The sequence below is a fragment of the Ornithorhynchus anatinus genome, chromosome 1, assembly GCF_004115215.2.
Source record: "Ornithorhynchus anatinus isolate Pmale09 chromosome 1, mOrnAna1.pri.v4, whole genome shotgun sequence".
Taxonomy (NCBI): Eukaryota; Metazoa; Chordata; class Mammalia; order Monotremata; family Ornithorhynchidae; genus Ornithorhynchus; species Ornithorhynchus anatinus.
In genome coordinates, this window is record NC_041728.1 from 14,117,176 (window position 1) to 14,135,790 (window position 18,615).

General features: G+C 47.2%; 1 protein-coding gene across 1 annotated transcript in view; it reads right to left on the reverse strand.

Annotated features, from left to right (window-relative positions):
• Window positions 1-18,615, reverse strand: part of ADGRV1 (adhesion G protein-coupled receptor V1) — a 453,964-nt gene that overhangs the window by 4,615 nt on the left and 430,734 nt on the right. Inside the window, exons 88-89 of the mRNA XM_039911197.1 lie at window positions 6,478-6,669; window positions 4,634-4,775 (exon numbers count right to left, since the gene is read on the reverse strand). Of these exons, the coding sequence (XP_039767131.1) occupies window positions 4,634-4,775; window positions 6,478-6,669 (334 nt within the window). The remainder of the gene's footprint in view (window positions 1-4,633; window positions 4,776-6,477; window positions 6,670-18,615) is intronic.

Below are 18,615 nucleotides of genomic sequence, written 5' to 3' on the forward strand. Positions count from 1 at the left end.
CCCTGGAAGTCAGAATTCATTCAATAGTATTTATTGAGCGCTTACTATGTGCAGAGCACTGTACTAAGCGCTTGGGATGAACAAGTCGGCAACAGATAGAGACAGTCCCTGCCGTTTGACGGGCTTACAGTCTAATCGGGGGAGACGGACAGACAAGAACAATGGCACTAAACAGCGTCAAGGGGAAGAACATCTCGTAAAAACAATGGCAACTAAATAGAATCAAGGCGATGTACAATTCATTAACAAAATAAATAGGGTAACGAAAATATATACAGTTGAGCGGACGAGTACAGTGCTGTGGGGATGGGAAGGGAGAGGTGGAGGAGCAGAGGGAAAAGGGGAAAATGAGGCTTTAGCTGCGGAGAGGTAAAGGGGGGATGGCAGAGGGAGTAGAGGGGGAAGAGGAGCTCAGTCTGGGAAGGCCTCTTGGAGGAGGTGATTTTTAAGTAAGGTTTTGAAGAGGGAAAGAGAATCAGTTTGGCGGAGGTGAGGAGGGAGGGCGTTCCAGGACCGCGGGAGGACGTGACCCAGGGGTCGACGGCGGGATAGGCGAGACCGAGGGACGGCGAGGAGGTGGGCGGCAGAGGAGCGGAGCGTGCGGGGTGGGCGGTAGAAAGAGAGAAGGGAGGAGAGGTAGGAAGGGGCAAGGTGATGGAGAGCCTTGAAGCCTAGAGTGAGGAGTTTTTGTTTGGAGCGGAGGTCGATAGGCAACCACTGGAGTTGTTTAAGAAGGGGAGTGACATGCCCAGATCGTTTCTGCAGGAAGATGAGCCGGGCAGCGGAGTGAAGAATAGACCGGAGCGGGGCGAGAGAGGAGGAAGGGAGGTCAGAGAGAAGGCTGACACAGTAGTCTAGCCGGGATATAACGAGAGCCCGTAATAGTAAGGTAGCCGTTTGGGTGGAGAGGAAAGGGCGGATCTTGGCGATACTGTAGAGGTGAAACCGGCAGGTCTTGAGAATCTCTATAATAATAGTATTTAAATACTTACTAGGTGCCAGGCATTGTTCGAAGTGCTGGGGCAGATAAAAGATAATCAGGTTGGACACAGTCCATGTCCCATTTGAGGATCCCATTCTTAATCCTCATTTTACAGATGTAATGGAGGCACACAGAAATTAAGTGACTTGGCCAAGGTCACACAGCAGACAAGTGGCAGAGCTGTGATTAGAACTCAGTTTCTTCCAATTCCTATGACTCATCTGTAATTTATTTATAATGTCTGTCTATATATTTTATTTATATTAATGTCTGTGTCCCCCTCTGGACTGTAAGCTCATTGTGGACAGGGAATGCCTGTTTGTTGTCATACTGTACTCTCTCAAGTGCTTAGTCCACTGCTCTGTACACAGTAAGTGCTCTATAAATACGAATGAATGAATGAATGTGAGGCTACTGAGAAGGAGAGAGGATAGGGTTGAATAGAGAGAGATTTGGGAGTCATCCATGTAGAGGTGGTAGTTGAAGCTGTGAGAACAGATGAGCTAACCAGCTGAGCGGGTACAGATCGATAGTAGAACTGAGCCATGAGGACTCTCCATAGCTGAGGAGTGGGAGGCAGAAGAAAAGCCCCCAAAAGAGACCAAGGAGGAGTTGTCAAAAAAGCAGGAAAACCCAAAGAGGTGTGTGGTAGGGAAAGCAGTTAGTGTTTCCAGGAGAAGGGGGTGAAAGTCTTCCGTATGTGTAATTCATTTATATTAATGTCTATCTCCCCGTCTAAACTGTAATCTCATTGTGGGCAGGGAAACTTCGTTATATTGTTGTGTTGTACTCTCCTAAGAGCTTAGTAAAGTGCTCTGCACACAGTAAGTGTTCAAAAAGTGACTGGATTGGGATTAGGATTTGGGGAGGAGGAGGATGTCGTCGGTGATTTTGGAGATGGCAGTCTGAGTGGAGTTGGAGGAGAGGAAGTGGAGGCAGCAGGTAGAAGCAGGCGGGAGATGAGAGAGCTTGATGGTGTAGTGGGGTCAAGAGAGGATTTTTTTAGGCTAGGAAATGTGGATGCATCACCCACTTTCCTACCCTCCCCCTAACTTTCAGTTTAACACATCACTTTGGACTACTGGTCTATGAATTTAGTTCATCCACCCTAGGAATTGCAATAATCCTAGTCTAGTGCTTTTCCCAACTCACTAGCTTTCTACTCCCGCACTTGCTGGCCCTTAGATGCCCTGAAGCCTCAGTTCTCCCCAGGCTCATTAGCGTTCAGAGTGTTGGGCACCACATGGATCAGTGAAGAAATGTGGTTTTGTTACTTGAGCTTTTGGCTCATCAGTAACGTTTGTACCCCTGTAAAAACTGCAAACACAGAAGGTCAGTGTTCCATTTTGTTTTCAGGCGCTGTTTCTACCGGCTAGGCTTTGGGATGCACTTATCCAATTTTTAGTGAGCTCGGAGCAGGTTTGAAGCTGGGAAGTTTAAATGAAGGAAAAAAAATCAATAGGCCTAGAATTCAACCTTGGCACTAAACCTACATTCTTCAGGAGTCCAAGCTCTGAATAATTTGCTTATTTAGTTAATCCCTTCTTGGCTTCATCCTTTCCCTTTTGTATATCCTCCCCTCCAGCCCTGCTCTGAACTCAAGATATCCTTGCTAGTAAGTAGATTTAAAACAGTCCCTAAATCTAATGAATAATCATGGATTGTCGGCTAAAAGAATGGGCCTCCTGGTCTACCAAAACAGATCTTTCAAAAGTGTTCATAAATAAACTCAAATGATCCAAACAAAGGAAAAGAGCTGTACTAAGTAATTCAGGCCATTAACAACAACTAATTAGGAATTAATTAGCCCATTTCATCCTTCATCAAAACATCCTTTGATGGATCCTAAAATTCAAGCAGTTACAGTAACTACTCAAACAACATAATTTACATGAGCAAGAAACAAACAAGATTTTAGCATAAATCAATGGCCAATTTTTTGAAACCGTTTCTCTTGGAATAATCTTTTAATTAATCCTCTGGACTGAATTGAGGCTCAAATAATCTATGTGGTTCTGCTTCAGGGTGATTGAAGGACCACTTTATATTACAGATAATTAAACTTAGATTCAGATGGGGAATACAATGTTGGTAGCATAACATCTCCTCATCCAGCCATACCCACATTTTGAATATGTAGATATGTCTGTTATCTGTACACTTAAGAAATAAAATTGTTTTCCTATATGTTACTCTATGATGTATGAGGAGAAGATGTCCAGTTAGTGAGTATCTAGGAGGGCAGTGTGGATGGAAAAGGAGAAAGAAGTGCTTTGAGGAGGAGGGAGCTGGAGAGGCAGGTGGGGTGAGCATGATGAATCCAGGAGCCATAGGGATTTCTGGGGGAGTGGGGGCGGTGGGGGAAGGCAGTATAGGCCCTGAGGGAAGAGTCTGGCTGTGGACTGTACAAGGGCATTTGGTAGGGGCAGGGACACAGGTATTTTGGGCACCGTCTGTTACCCAGTCAGGTCCAGATGTCAGGATTTCAGATTTTGGGGCTGAGTGTGGATTGTACTTTATTGGCCCTCTTCTTCTACAAATACAAACCTTGGTTTCTTGGCTTCTCCTCTCACCTCTCGGACCATTCCTTCTCTGCATCTATCGCCAGCTCTTCTTCTGCCTCTTACACCCTAACTGTGGCTCGGTTCAGGGTCCTCTTCTATTTCAAGCTAAACCTGCTCCCTGGGTTTCAACTCCCACCTCAATGTGGATGACTCCCAAGTATGTCTAAGCAGCTCTGCCCTCTCAACTTCCCTGGAAACTCTCTCTTCAACTTTCCTATCCTGTTGACAACAGTACCACCACCCTCCTCCCTGTATGACAATCCTGCCACCCTGGCTTTGTCCATGACTCCTCTCTCTCTTTCAACCTGTATAATCAAACCCTATTGGTTCTCAATTCCAAGCATCTCCAGACTTCACCTCTTCCTCTCCATCTACATTGTCATTGGCCCACACACCTGTCACATCTGACCTTGACTACTGCATCAGCCTCCTCGTTGACCTCGCTGACTCTGGCCTCTCCTCTCTCTAGTCCATACTTCCCATTCTGCTGTAATTTTTCTAAAGAAATTCTAAGCATCTCTCCCTACTCATCAAAAACCCCTGACCAGAGGCTTTAAGCCACTTAATCAGCTCTCTACCCTCTCCCACTTATCCTTGCTCCTCTCTCGCTGCAACCCAACCTCCACGTTCACTCCTCTGCCAACCGCCTCACTTTCATCTCTGTGGACCTCTTGTTCACATCCTCCCTCATGCTGGAAACATTTTCCCCCCTTCACATCCACTAGTCTCACCCTCTTTAAAGCTACTATTCTAAAATCACATCTCCTCCAGGCAGTCTTCCCCTAACTGCTCATCTCCCTTCCCCTGCCCACCATGCACTTAGTCACTCCCTCAAAATTTGGCTGCTTTTCCTACCTGTAATTCATTCTAGTGTGTCTCTCCCCGACTTGGTTGCAATTTATTCTCACAAGCGCTTAGTACAGTGCTGTGCACCCAGTAAATACAATTGATTAACTGGAACATTAACATCTTACAAGCCATCTCTGCTGATGCGTGACCCACTCTATTACAAGGAAGTGGCACTCGTCTTGGTCAGGAACCCGTGAAGAAGGTGAGGGGGGGCAAGGGCGGGCAGAAGGATGCTCACCGGCCTTTAATGCGAAGATCAAGTCGTCAAACTCCTGGGCTTCCTCCTCCTCGGTGCCAGCGGAAGGAGGGGAGGCAGCGGTGGTCTTTGGGCTCGCCCGGCCCACTTGCCGCAGGGAGGCCCGATCCCAGTCAGCCGGGACCTGGGAGAGAAAGCAGATGAGCGAGAGCACAAGGGAGACCACGGCTCCCACCTGACCCCTTCTCAGTTTTCGGGCCAGCACCCCAAGTGTCCTGGATCCAACGGGCTCCTGAGAGTGCTGGGTTTCCCCTCTAGCCATCCCCTGGTTCACCTGTCAGCCCATCCTGGAAGAGGCCATGGGAAGAGGCCAGACGTTCCTCTGACTAGATGGGTCAGGCGTCCACCCTTCTCTCTCTCCCTCCTTTTTGGTTTCCCCTCAGACCGCTCAACCTTTTGTACGGGTCCATCTCCCTGATTCTTGAAGGATGAGAATTGTGCTGTTTGTTAAGCACTTACCATGTGCTAAGCAACATGGTAGAAACAGGATAAATTCCTTTCTCCTTTTACTTTCTCTGTGCATAGTTGCCTCATGTAGCTCTCCTGGTCCTCGTCTCTCCATTCTGTCTTCGGACTCCGTTTTGCAAGTCACGCTCCTATTCACACGCTCTTATGCTCACTTGCTTACTCACTGTCTCTCTTATCTCTTGTGTGCTTTCATTCTGTCACACTCTCGCTCCTGCTGGCTCTCACACTTTCTCTTCTGCTCACTCTAACGCTCACTTTCTCATTCGTGTTTGTTCACCCTTACTTGCCCTCACATGCCCGCCCGCTCACGTGCACACTTCTGCACTCACTCTCTCTCTTGCATACTCTCATTCTTCTTGACTCGCACATACTTGGTTTCACATGCTCTCACTCCCATATGTTTGCTCCTTTGCTGTCTCTGTGGTTCTCCCACTCACATGCATGCTGACATACTCATTCTCTCTTACTTCCTTCTCTCCTCTTCCAGAATGGCAACAGCAGGGTGAGCCCCTGACCGATGCCCTCACGCCAGACTGCCAGGCTCTCCTGACCTACCCCAGAGAAAAGCTGCCTCTCCTCACACGAATGGAAGTCTCATTCTCAACCCTGCTTCAGCCTGGAAAGGCTGCAACTGTGGCTGTGACTTTTGTGATCCTTGGACTGACCCAAGCGGGGCCTACTGCCTCACTCATAGCTTATCACCATCCTTCTCTCCTATATTTTTTGCCTTTGTCATTCCTTACATGTCTGTCGCTAACTCTTTCTCCCTTAACTTAGATTTTGAGTGCCCCTGGGGCCCAGGAACCATGTCTCTATCTCATCCTTGTACCTTTTTCCCAGCACTTACTTCTCAGGACTCTCTCTGCACATTGGCTTGTAAGAAATACTACCTTGCTCTCTGCCCCTCTTACAGCATTACTGTGGAGTGGGAGACAGGTAAGGGGTGAGGAAAGGGACTGGTGAAAATATTGGGAAGGATGAATTTTAAAGTCTTGGTAAGCTCATTGTGGGCAGGGAATGTCTGCTTATTACTGTATTGTCTTCTCCCAAGCACTCAGTACAGTGCTCTGCACATGGTAAGTGCTCAATGAATACAACTGAATGAATGAATATCCAAAGCTGATTTAACCGCCTGATAGTTTCTCAGGAATAGGCTTCACCAGGGCCCAGGGTTCCAGCTGGCACGTGCTCTCGCCTTCTGCCAGCCCGTGCCCTCGCCTTTTGCCGGCCCTCGGACAGCCTACCGCACCAGTGGCCAGCAAGGCAGGGGTGAGCCCTACGTGGAACACCGCCCACCAGCCGTGACCCTTTCTTGGCAAAAGTCTGTTTTCAGCATGCCCGACCCAGGCAGAGGGTACCTCCTCCATGGCGCTGATGAGGTTCTGAGTGGACTTGCTTATTTCGGCTCCAGCGGCGGGCAGGCCACTGCCCGGGGTGAAGAAGGCTGCCCCCGGCCCCGGGTGTCCATTCATCTCCACCGTGTAGCTGGCTTTCATGGGACAGCAGGTCTGGTTGTGCAGAATGAAATACACCCCAAACACGTACAGGCCCTGGAACAAAGGAAATTGAGGAGAGGAGAGATCTTGCATTTGTATTTCCAGAATGGTACAGTCTGCCTTCACTGTCCCTCACCATCTGATCATTTCCAGGCTCATGAGGAGGCCCACTGTGGGAATAACAAGCAAAGAAACCCCCTTACAATGAACTGAGCCAATGTCCTCCAGCAAAACAAGCGAGTCACTGAGAATTCTCGTTTCCTGGTTCAGCCCGCACAGTTGGGAAATCAAGCCAAGCTCACAGGGAAAACAAGTTTCCCAGCAGTCAGGAAAAAAAAAAAGATTAGCGTCCACTTGACAATCGACCTTAGGAGTCAGCCTTACTCATTTTTCTTCAGAAATAATCCACGCCCCAGCTAATAAAGGTTTGACTTTCCTCCCCTCCTTTCACTCCCTGGTTTACCTTTCCCTGTCCTTTAGGGAATATTAATGAGCTTAATCCTTTAAGGGTGCCATTTGGCAGAGATTGAGACTAGCACTGTTGCTGTGTTTACACCTGGAAATTTTCAGTGAACTCTGCATGGAAAATAACATGTGGTTTTCAATTACACAAATGCTTCAGGTAGATGTGTTTTCTTTTTTCTTTTACCTGAAATATCTGGACAAAGATATTGGACAAAACGTATTCTTGGGCATAGATAGGCCCATGTAGGAAGAGGGGATTCAGTCCCTAACGGATTTTGTTTTTCAATAGAGGTTACAAAGCAACAAAAGCGAGTCTGTGAATCTTTTCTGATCTGCAGGCCTTTACATTTTTCGCCCTAATGTCAGGCTCCCAAACATCATACTGCTTCCGTCAGAGAAGGCCAAGAAGGCTTTTCATTTATAATCTACCCATCGCCCACACGGGCTCTCCTTTTCTACAAGGATCTCACTGTATTCACTGTATGCCGCCAGTGGGGCTTCCTGAAAATTGACCAATTCTGACCTTACTATTCAGCCATTTTATTAAAAAAAAAAAACCCCAAAAAACTGTGTTTCTTGTTTAGTGTCTTCTCTGCCATTGACATTTTTGGAAAAAAAAAAAGACTTCCCCTGTTGAGAAGCAGCATAACGTAGTTGAAAGAATACAAGTCAGGACATGGGCTCTAAATCCCACTTACAACACTTACCTGCTGTGTGAGCCTGGGCAGGTTGTTTAAATTCTCTGTGCCTCAGTTATCTCATCTGTAAAATGGAGATTTAATACCTGTTCTCCCTTTGACCCTGAGCCCCATATTGGATAGAGACTGTGTCTGATCTGATTATGTTGTACTTTAATCCTTAGTTCAGTGCGTGGCATATAGGAGGGACTTAATGAATACCCCAAACTCTCCCACTCAACTCTCCCTGCAAAAACAAAATTATTATGTTGCTAAATGAACACTGAAAAATGAATCCAAAACACAGCATTCAATAAAGGGTCTCGGCAGCTTGGGCGAGGAAGGTTCCAATTAATGAAGTTGCATTCTTCCAAAGTACCCTCTCTTTCTAGGACTCTTAAAAGCAAATCCTCAACATATGTATTATTGAAAAATCTCTTAAATATGAAACAAAGCCGGTGTTATAAATAGCAAATGCCATATCAGTACCTCCTCCTGTTATAAAGGTTACTCGTGCAACTTATAGTATGATATGAAACAACACAACCAGATGTGTATATACTGACAGAGATGCACGTTTACAGCTTTAGTGATATTAAGGCATTATTCCACTTTCACTCAACCCAGATGAAACTTCCAAAATTTGTTCCAGTTAAAGAAAATTCATATGCAAAGGCTTTTAAAAAATAAATAAGATTTGGAAATGGCATGGTTCTTCATTTAAAGTGCTGGGAAGCAACATGCCCTGAACCTGAAAGAGCACAGGACTGCGAGTCGGAAGACTTGGGTCCTAATCAGTAAGGTCATTATGGGCAGGGAATGTGTCTGCTAATTCTGTTGTATCGTACTCTCCCAAACTCTTAGTACAGTACTCTAGACATAGTAAGTGCTTAATAAATACCACTGATTGACTGATATGTCACTCTGTTCTGTGTGACCCTGAGCAAATCACTTAACTTCTCTGGCTCTCAATTCTGTCATCTGTAAAATGGGAATTCAATCTCTGCTCGCCCTCCCACTTAACCCGTGAGCACCTGGAGGGACAGGGACGTCATCTGATCTGACTTTCTTGTATCTACCCCAGCGCCTAGCACACAGTAAACACTGAGCATATACCATCGTTACTATTACGAAAACAAGGATTTGGAACTGTTTCGTGACTTGCCGGATACGCCCACAGCGCAGGGGAGGCAGAAAGAAGATTCCCAAGCCCCGTCCTCATTCCCAATGGCTCCCTCCTTTCAGGGATATCAAAACACCCTCCATTCATCCAGGTTTCACCAATGCCCGGATAATCTAAAGAGAGTTACCACACTTCCCCGAATACCCAGTTTGTTCCTCTGAACCAATGGCCCCTACAGCAATGTGGATTAATCAGAACCCAAGAGTGGGTAGGGAGACCACAACCACAGTTGCCTTTCCATTGGCCTGCCTCGTTTGTCTTCTCCTATAGTTTGTCTTTGGTCGGCTTGATTTCCTCGTTCATCATCGATGGTATTTATTGAGCGCTTACTATGTGCAGAGCCCTGTACCATCCCTTTCGCTCTCACCTCTTCCACCCTAAGCCAGCCTCTTGGCCTGTCTGAGCATCCCCTAATGTTTGCTTCCTGTTGCATCCTAAGCCCCGTGGGCACTGCCTGCTTGGAGAGACTGAAGGGGCAGGAATTGTGTCTGTTATACTGTTGGGTTGTACCCTCCCTACACTTAGTAGAGTGCCCCGTTCACAGTAAGCTGACGACGAATTGCTTGATTGGATCTTTAAGGCCAGAGATCTCCCTGAGATATAGGGGAAGAAGATGCAGGCCTTCATTCCCCCACACGGGAAAACTACGATGTAGCACAATCAACCAGTGGTACTTATTGAATACTTTCTATGTGCAGTGCACTGTGCTAAGCACTTGGGCAAGTACACTACAACAGAGGTCATATCTGCTCCAAGAGATTTTCCCCAATGAAGCCCTCTTTTCCCCAGCACCCTCTCCCTTCTATGATTATCACTTACTATATGTCAAGCACTATTCAAAGCGCTGGGATAGATAAAAGTTTAGCAGGTTGGACACAGTCCCTGTCCCACGTGGGGCTCACGGTCTAAGATGGTGGTATTTAACAGGTACTCAATCCCCACTTGCTCAATCCCCACTTGAGAGATGAGGAAAGAGCCACAGAGAAGTGAAGTGACTTACCCAAAGTCATATGGAAGGCACACAGTTGGCAGAGCCAGGATCAAAACCCAGTCCTTCTGACTCCCAGGCCCAGGCTCTTTCCACAAAGCTGTGAAGGGAGGAGTTGCTCACTGTGGGCAGTTTTCTAGTCTATGTCTCCTTTCGCAGCACCCCTACCTTCCCTGTCTCTATTATTTATGTCTCGCTTCCTCCTTCTGTGCCTTCCCATGATTTAATCCTCCATTTTTCTCCTCCACCTGTCTCCCTCTATCCACTATCTCCAGCTCCCTTTCTTCTCTCCTATTTTTATTTTGATAAAATGGGATTCATTAAGCATTTCCTCTGTGCCAACCACCATGCTAGGCTCTTGGGTTAGATTCGCAGTCATCAGCTCAAGTCCCCATCTATTTGCTCTGGACCCCTTGGGGTGATGCAATGTGGAGAGGGAGCAGAGAGAGGCCTTGAGCAAGCAGGGAGATTGTTTTACTATGTACCAGGCACCGTACTAAGCGTTGGGTAGATACAAGCTAATCACGTTGGACAGAGCCCCTATCCCACATGGGGCTCACAGTCTTAATGCCCATTTTACAGAAGAGGTAACTGAGGCACAGAAAAGTAGTTTGTCCAAGGTCACAAGACAGAGAAGTGGTGGAGTCAGGATTAGAACACAGCACCTTCTGACTTCCGGGCCCAGGCTCTATTCACTAGGCTAAACTGCTTCCCCAATGTGTGGCCACATAATAATAATCATTATGGTATTTAAGCGCTTACTATGTGGCAAACACTGTATTACAGCACTGGGATGGATACAGGCAAATTGGGTTGGACACAGTCGCCCTGTCCCCTGTGGGGCTCACAGTCTTAATTCCAATTTTACAGATGAGGGAACTGAGGCACCGAGAAGTGAAGTGACTTGCCCAGGGCGACACACCAGACAAGTGGCAGAAAAGTGGCACATGGGAGAATTACTGCCTAAAAACTGCAGGGCTGAAAAAACCCAAAGATCTCAATATTTGTAAAACACCATCACCTAGAAATCTAGTCTTTCACATTCACCCAGATTACCAAAAGTCTCTGGGCATGTTCTGAATAAACAGAGAGGCTGGACAGCCCCATCGTAAAGAAGAGAGAGCCAAACCAAACAGACGGGAGCCTTGCCCCCTGCTCGGAAACCCAGCAGACTCAGACTCCAACACTCCAGCCGCAACTGTGAATCTCGGACGTGAGGACCTGGGGAGAAAACTGCCTGCTCCCGCTCAACTCCCTCAGTGCTGATCTTGACAGACCCCTCCAGCCCCCGGAAGCTGAGCCAGACCCTGCACCCCACAGGACTCTGCAGCTCAAATGGGTGAATTTCACGGAAATGGGATCGGCCTTGTAGAGTCATTCATTCATTCATTCATTCATTCAATCGTATTCATTGAGTGCTTACTGTGTGCAGAACACTGTACTAAGCACTTGGAAAGTACAATTCAGCAACAAAGCGAGGCAATCCCTCCCCACAATGGGCTTACAATCAATCACGCCGAGTCTCTTGGGGGAAGCCGCTACACCTTATGGAAAGAGCCCAAGAGTGGGAGTCGTGAGACCCGGCTTCCGCCACTCGCCTGCCAATCGACTGTGGCCAACTTATTTACTGTTTCTGGGCCTCAGTTTTTTCATCTATAAAATGGTTCGCTACAACTCTTAGACAGTGTGATCTCTGTTAAGGTAAAGGAATCCCATACGTAGTAAGTGCCTGGGTTGATACAAGGCAATACGATAAGTTGCTGTCCCTCCTGGGGTTCATAGTTTAAGAGGTTGGGAGAACAGGCACTTAAACCCCCATTTCACAGATGAGCAAACCCCCTCTAGTCAGTAAACTCCCTGTGGTCAGGGATCATCTATACCTACTCCGCTGTATTGCGTTCACATTAAATTCCATTGATTGATGGAAGCATGGAGAAATGAAGTGATCTGGGCAAGTTCACCCAGCAGGCAAGTGGGCAAGTCACTTAACTTGACTGTTAAACTTGTCTGTCCATCTGGTCAAATATACCACTACTGGTCTTTTTCCAGTGGAAATTCCAAATATTCATTGCACTTTAACCAGGTTGCAAATGAAGAAGAGGGGAGGATCCTGGAAACCCCAGATTTACACATACACATTGGGAAGCAGCGTGGCTCAGTGGAAAGAGCCCGGGCTTGGGAGTCAGAGGTCATGGGTTCGAATTCCGGCTCTGCCACTTGTCAGCTGTGTGACTGTGGGCAAGTCACTTCACTTCTCTGTGCCTCAGTTACCTCATCTGTAAAATGGGGATTAAGACTGTGAGCCTCATGTGGGACAATCTGATTACCCTGTATCTACCCCAGCACTTAGAACAGTGCTCTGCACATAGTAAGTGCTTAACAAATACCAACATTATTACATACACAATTTTTATACCAGTAAGACTGGAAAAGGAAAAGGAAATCTAGAAAAGGAAACCAACTGCCCAGAAAAGGAAAGAATACTATGTTAGATATACCCAACCTGTGTTGATAAAGCACAAGCTTCTCATAATACAGCAGTTTCTGGATTCACATTAGAATTTAGCTGTATCCTACAGACCCCAAGCTCTTTTATGGTGGCAACTGCGTAAACAGATGAGGATTATTTTGATCAGAAATTACTGCACCAAGCACTGTTGGGGAGATCTGAAAGATTTTTGCCTTGCCCTTCACGGAGGACTGGAATCATTGACCCTTGTTTAGAGAAGCAGTCTGGCCGAGTGGAAAGAGCACAGGATGGGGGTTTAGGCGTACTTAGTAGCCATTAGATTGGGAGCCCCATTCTGGGCCAGAGACTGTATCCAAACTGCTTATGTTCTATCTACCCCAGTTCAGGGCTTGGCACAAAGCTAGCGCTAAACAATGTCATGATTATTCTCATTATTACTGTTGTTCAACTGTCCAGTGCAATCCATCAAACATTGGCATTTAATGGGTGTTTAGTGCAGAGCACTGTACTAAGATCTTGGGAGAGCACTAAACAATAGGGTTGATAGTCACATTTCCTTTCCACAAGGAGCTTTCAGTCTAGAGAAAGAGTTTAAAGTCTAGAGTGCAGTTAGCAGCATATTTTCTTAACTAGCTTGAGGAACAGATATTCCCCAGTCCCGTCCCCAAAAGTGGCCTACCCCAGTGTTTAATGCCCCTGTAAAGTCATTATGGCTATTTTCTCCTGTTGCAATCTAAGATTCTATTCCCTTTCTCTGACCTCCGTGAACATGGAAAACAGCTGGTCGACAACCCCCTTACTCTTACTACATCACCTTTCCCACTTGTCCTTAGTCACAGCTCAATCATGCCTTCACTCTACCTTCCTGGTCTGAATTCTACCAGGGCAAGTGGTGTGTGCTGTCCCCGTCAGCTTTTCACCGAGGTGGAGACCATGCTATGTCTCTAGGGGAGCAAAGGGCTACGCTCTTGGACTCATTTCAATTCCTTTGGAGAACTTGCCTTCAAATTTCAGGCTTTATGAAGACCCTTCTCAGCAGCCTGTTTATGGCTTCTCTTTCCTTCTAGCACCCTTCTTGCTCCACCCAACTAAACAACGCATACATAATGGACTAATCTAAGTTCTTTCACAATCCACATTTTCCCCTGCAAAACATCTGTGAAACGGTTCAATGCAACAATCAGTCGGTCTGTTCAGCTGGATGACCACAGCTGAAGTACTGGAAAAGTTACTTGGGATAACACTGTTTCTCAGTTTATTTCCATACAAGAACAGAAAAATACATGCATATTTAGGGAAATGTTTCTCTCAATATGATGCCTCTCTAACCAAAACACTCACTTTCCAATGGCTTCTTACCCACTGCCTTCAAACATGCCCACGTCTTCCCCCATCCTAAAAAAAACCCTCCCTTGACCCCACAGCCCCCTCCAGTTATTGCCCCATCTCCCTCCTACCCTTCCTCTCCAAACTTCTTGAGTGGGTCATCTACACTCACTGATTTGAATTCCTCTCCTCCAACTCTCTCCTGGACTCCCTCCAATCTGGCTTCCGCCCCCTTCGCTCCACTGAAACCACCCTCTCAAAGGTCACCTATGACTTCCTTCTTGCCAAATCCAACGGCTCCTATTCCATCGTAATCCTCCTTGACCTCTCAGCTGCCTCTGACACTGTGGACCATTCCATTCTCCTCAATATGTTATCCAACTTTGGCTTCACTGACTTGGTCCTCTCCTGCTTCTCCTCATCTCTCTGGCTGCTCATTCTCGGATCCCTTCGTCGGTTCCTCCTCTCCCTCCCATCCCCTAACTGTAGAGGTCCCTCAAGGTTCAGTTCTTAGTCCCCTTCTATTCTTCATCTACCCTCACTCCCTTGGAGAACTCATTCGCTCCCAAGGCTTCAACTACCATCCCTATACAAACAGTCAGAGCTCAGTAACTACTGTTGATTGACTGATGATCCCTGCTCTCAAAGCCTTACAACTTGAGACAATACAGACTGTGAAATAAATTACAAATAGGAGTTATTAATAAAGTACATCGTACTTTCCCAAGTGCTTAGTAGAGTGCTCTGCACATAAGCCCTCAGTAAATACGACTCAATGAATAAGTAAACTGCCACAGTGCAGGAGAGTGAGTACCCAAGTGCTTAGGTCCTGATGATGCTGTCTCTACTCCAATGCTTAGTACAGTGTTTCGTATATACTAACCACTTAACAAATACCAATTAGGTGCTGAGGGAGACCTGAAGAGGGAGTTGGGGGATGTATGGGGGGAGATGAGCTATGAAGGACACTCGATGTCAGGATTTCAGTAGGGCTTTGTAATTGAGGAGAGCTGGGGTCTCTTGGATGTGAAGGGGGAAATAGTTCCTGGGCATGAGGGAAGGTATGAGCAAGAGGCCACAAGCAGAACAGATGAAAACAAGGTGCAGAGAATAGGCCGGCTTGAGAAGAGTGAAGTATGTGAGCCAGGATGTAGTGAGAGAAGGGAGTGGATAAAGGGGTCATGGGGAGGAGTGCTTACAGCCAACCATCAAGAGTTTCTTCACGGTGGGGAGATGGATGAATAACTATTGGGGAAATATAAGCAGAATGATGTTTTAGAAAAATGACCCACCTTTATGCTTTTAAAGACAACAATAAAGGTTCAAGATGAGAATGAATGATGAGAATGAAGATTACATTTGTTTTTACCATGGATGAAAATGGGTATAGCTTCTATACAGAACTCTAGAAGGCAACTGTGCAGAGATGCTGAGATATTTTCATTTCCCAGCTAACGAGTCCTTTATCGGGGACAACATACACTTGAAATCTTCCTAAAATCTTCAAAGGCATAATTCACTATGTGATGAATGAATGATCCTGAGTGCAGTCAGCCCTCTCATCAGTTGAAATCCCCGTCTCAGATATTGCCCTACACACCTGCAATAACGAACCTTGACCAAGAAGCACACCCATGCCTAAATTTTCTACCATGGCCTGGCCTGGTTTGATCTGGTGAGATCATGACCCAGTTTGCTCGTACCCCAAATCTGGGCTAGGACCTGGAAAATTAAGAATCCGTGTACCCAGCCCTTGGTTCCTTAAGGAGCTGGGAAGGTTCCAGGATTTAAGTAAAAGTTAACTGACACTGGGCAACTGTCGTGTCCTGAGGCTGTGCTTGGAGCTGTGCACATTCTGCTAACAGAAGGAACAGGAGGAATGAGAGCAGCAGGGGGAGTGGGAGCAGAGGGGGCAGGAGGACCAGGAGCGGAAGCAGGAGCAGTAGGAAAAGTAGGAACACGCATTCATGCATTCATTCATTCAATCGTATTTACTGAGCACTTACTGTGGGCAGCCCACTGGGAGAGTACAATATAACAATAAACAGACACATTCCCTGCCTGCAATGAGAAGCAGGTGTGGGAACAGCAACAGTAATGGTGGGAGTGGGAGGCAGAGGAGTGGGAGCAGGAGGAGCACGGAGACGAAACAGCAAGAGCAGCAATGGTGGTGAGAGGAAGAGGGGGAGGAAGGGGAGGAGAAGAAGTGGGAGTAGGATGTGTGGCCTGGTGCTCTCCCCCGGCCCCACCCCTGAGTGGTGCTAGCTCTCTGTGGGAACTGACATTGCTGCTGATGGCCTATTGGTTGGATGCCCAGCAGGCTGCAACCAGCCCCGTGCTATGGCCTCGGGGGGGGGGGGGGGGGGGGGGGTTGGTGGCACATCAAGGACAGGTCTGCTCTTTGGCCCCATGCACCAGTAAAGAACAGACTGGCACCACCCACTGCAACAGTTTCCGGTCCGGGCGGCTCAGTACCCAACCTCCCTCTTCCACTCTTCCCAGAAACCACCTGCTTTGAAATTGCCAAGAAAGTGATTAGGCCACCTTTTCTCTTACCACTGTTCCACCCCGGGCCGCTCTGCCCGACTCTTTGGAACGCCGGGAGTATTCTTGGAAATGGCTTCTGATTAAGATGGTCCCCTGCAAGGAATGCCATGTCCCAGAATGCAGCTCGTGACTGCCCCCACATAAATGTGCCTGGCTAACTTCAGCTAGCATGTGTAAAGCCATCGCATGGTACTGTGCTTCCTTGGTCCAACATTCTAGAGGGCTAAAGGGATACTGCCAAAGTTTGACACAAAATTTAGCTATGCAGCAGTCAAGTTAGGGGGAACCCTGAGCTGACCCAAGCTCAGGTGTGATTTCACTTCCACCTAGTTACCCAGTGGACCTTCCCCCGCTGCCCTATTTTCCTCACTAGTGGGTATGCCTGCTATTTTCTTCCCCGTCCTCCTGTCCCAATGTCAACTATCAGATAATGCTTTGGTGATTCCACAATAAACCTGGCATCTCTACAGCTTGAGAAGGGAGGAATAAATTGTTTTTTTGCTCCTTCTCATTTGTTGTTCTTTATTAATTGTGGTATTTGTTAGGCACTTACCATGTGACTAACTGTGTGCAAACAGTGGGGCAGATACAAGGTAATCAGTTCAGACGCAGTCCCTCTTCCATATGGGGCGTACGTTGTAATGGGGAGGGAGAACGGGGCAAGCAGCATGGCCTAGTGGATAAAGCATGGGCCTGGGAGTCAGAAGGACCTGGGGTCTAATCCTGGCTCCGCCACCTGTCTGCTGGGGTCCTTGGACAAGTCACTTCGCTTCACTTCATTTTACCTCATCTGTAAAATGGGGATTAAAACTGTGAGCCTCATGTGGGACAGGGACTGTGTCCAACCTGATTATCTTGTATCTTCTAAAGCATTTAGAATAGTGCCTGGTGCATAGTAAGCTTTTAACACATACCATAAAAATGAAATCAACTAATGGATTGTTCACCCTAGCTGCTGCTATATCCTTCCAATCACAGATTTCTCCAACTCTCTCTGCCACCCGCTGTTTCCCTCCACACCGGCCGGATCCTGCTGGGACACTCTGTCAGACAGAAATTTCAATTCTCACTATGTCTACCGAGGCCCGCCAAGATTACTCTACACTCTGACGAAAGGCGAGGAAAGCCCCTCCAACCGGGCCTTCAGAAAATAAAGAAAATATAAAGATCGGAATCATCCTTCCTTCCCTCTGCAATTGCTTTAAAATAAACCATCTCTCATTCTTAGACAAATACACCCTGGTGAAATGGTCAGTAATTGGGACTCGTAGGGTGCTTGAAAATGATTCATTTCATGGTGCCCTTTAAACGCAAGCAGTGATGGATGTTTTGTAATCAAGGATTCTAAAATACCACCTCGACAGAGGCGCCCCTTTTTCCCCCCACCCACCCCCGCCATGAAACTGTGCCATTCTGATGGCTGGCAGGCATTCCCTGGCCTTCCGCATCCTCTTAGTCACTCTCCTAACCCAGTTGATTTAATCCTTTGTACAGAAAATGCCTTCCAGCCCACAGGCCCGAGACACAGTGCTGCCTTCCAGGAAATAAAGCAGCCTTCTAAGGCTAAATGACAGTATAGGGGGTTGGACCCTTCCCCTGACTGAGAATGTGTCGTTCCCCCCTCTCCCACCCCCCGCCCCCACAGCCCAATTTCCCAGAACTGCCAAGGGAGGGGGAGTTCTCCTCAAGCCTCGGCTGCACAGTCTCGATCCCCACTCTCAGTTACAGATCCGGGGCTGGATGGGGGGATAGAGCCACAGGCTAGTTTCTGCCAGCAAGGACCTGTCCTCATCTAAGGTGGCGCTGACCAACAGTTCTGCCTCTTCTGGGGCTTTGTCAAAGTGGCTGCCCTCCCCAGGGCAGGGCCAAGAGATCCTGAAGTGGAGGTTGGAGTCCAGGCTCAAACCACCTGGCCAGTGCATCAGTGGAACTGATTGAGCACTTACTGTGTGGAGAACACTACACTAAGTGCTTGAGAAAATACAATACATCAGAGTTGGTAGGCACGTTCCCTACCTAAAAGGAGCTTACCTGTCCACCGACTCTGTTATAGTATACTCTCTGAAGTGCTTAGTTCTGTGCTCTGTGCACAGTAAGCACTCAATAAATATGACTGATTGATTTATAGGCTTCCCTTGGGAAATCTCCTGCGATTCTTTATGGTCCCTGTGATTTCCTGGAAAAGTGTCCCTTTACTAAAATTTCACTGCTTTTGATTTCACTCTTGAAATCCCTGACATAGCCTTACAGCCTCCCATGAAATATCAAAAAAAGCTTTTGGAAAAATGGCTTTAACCTTCAGTGAGTCACCTTATGACCTTTGGTTCCACCCTCCCTATGTCCC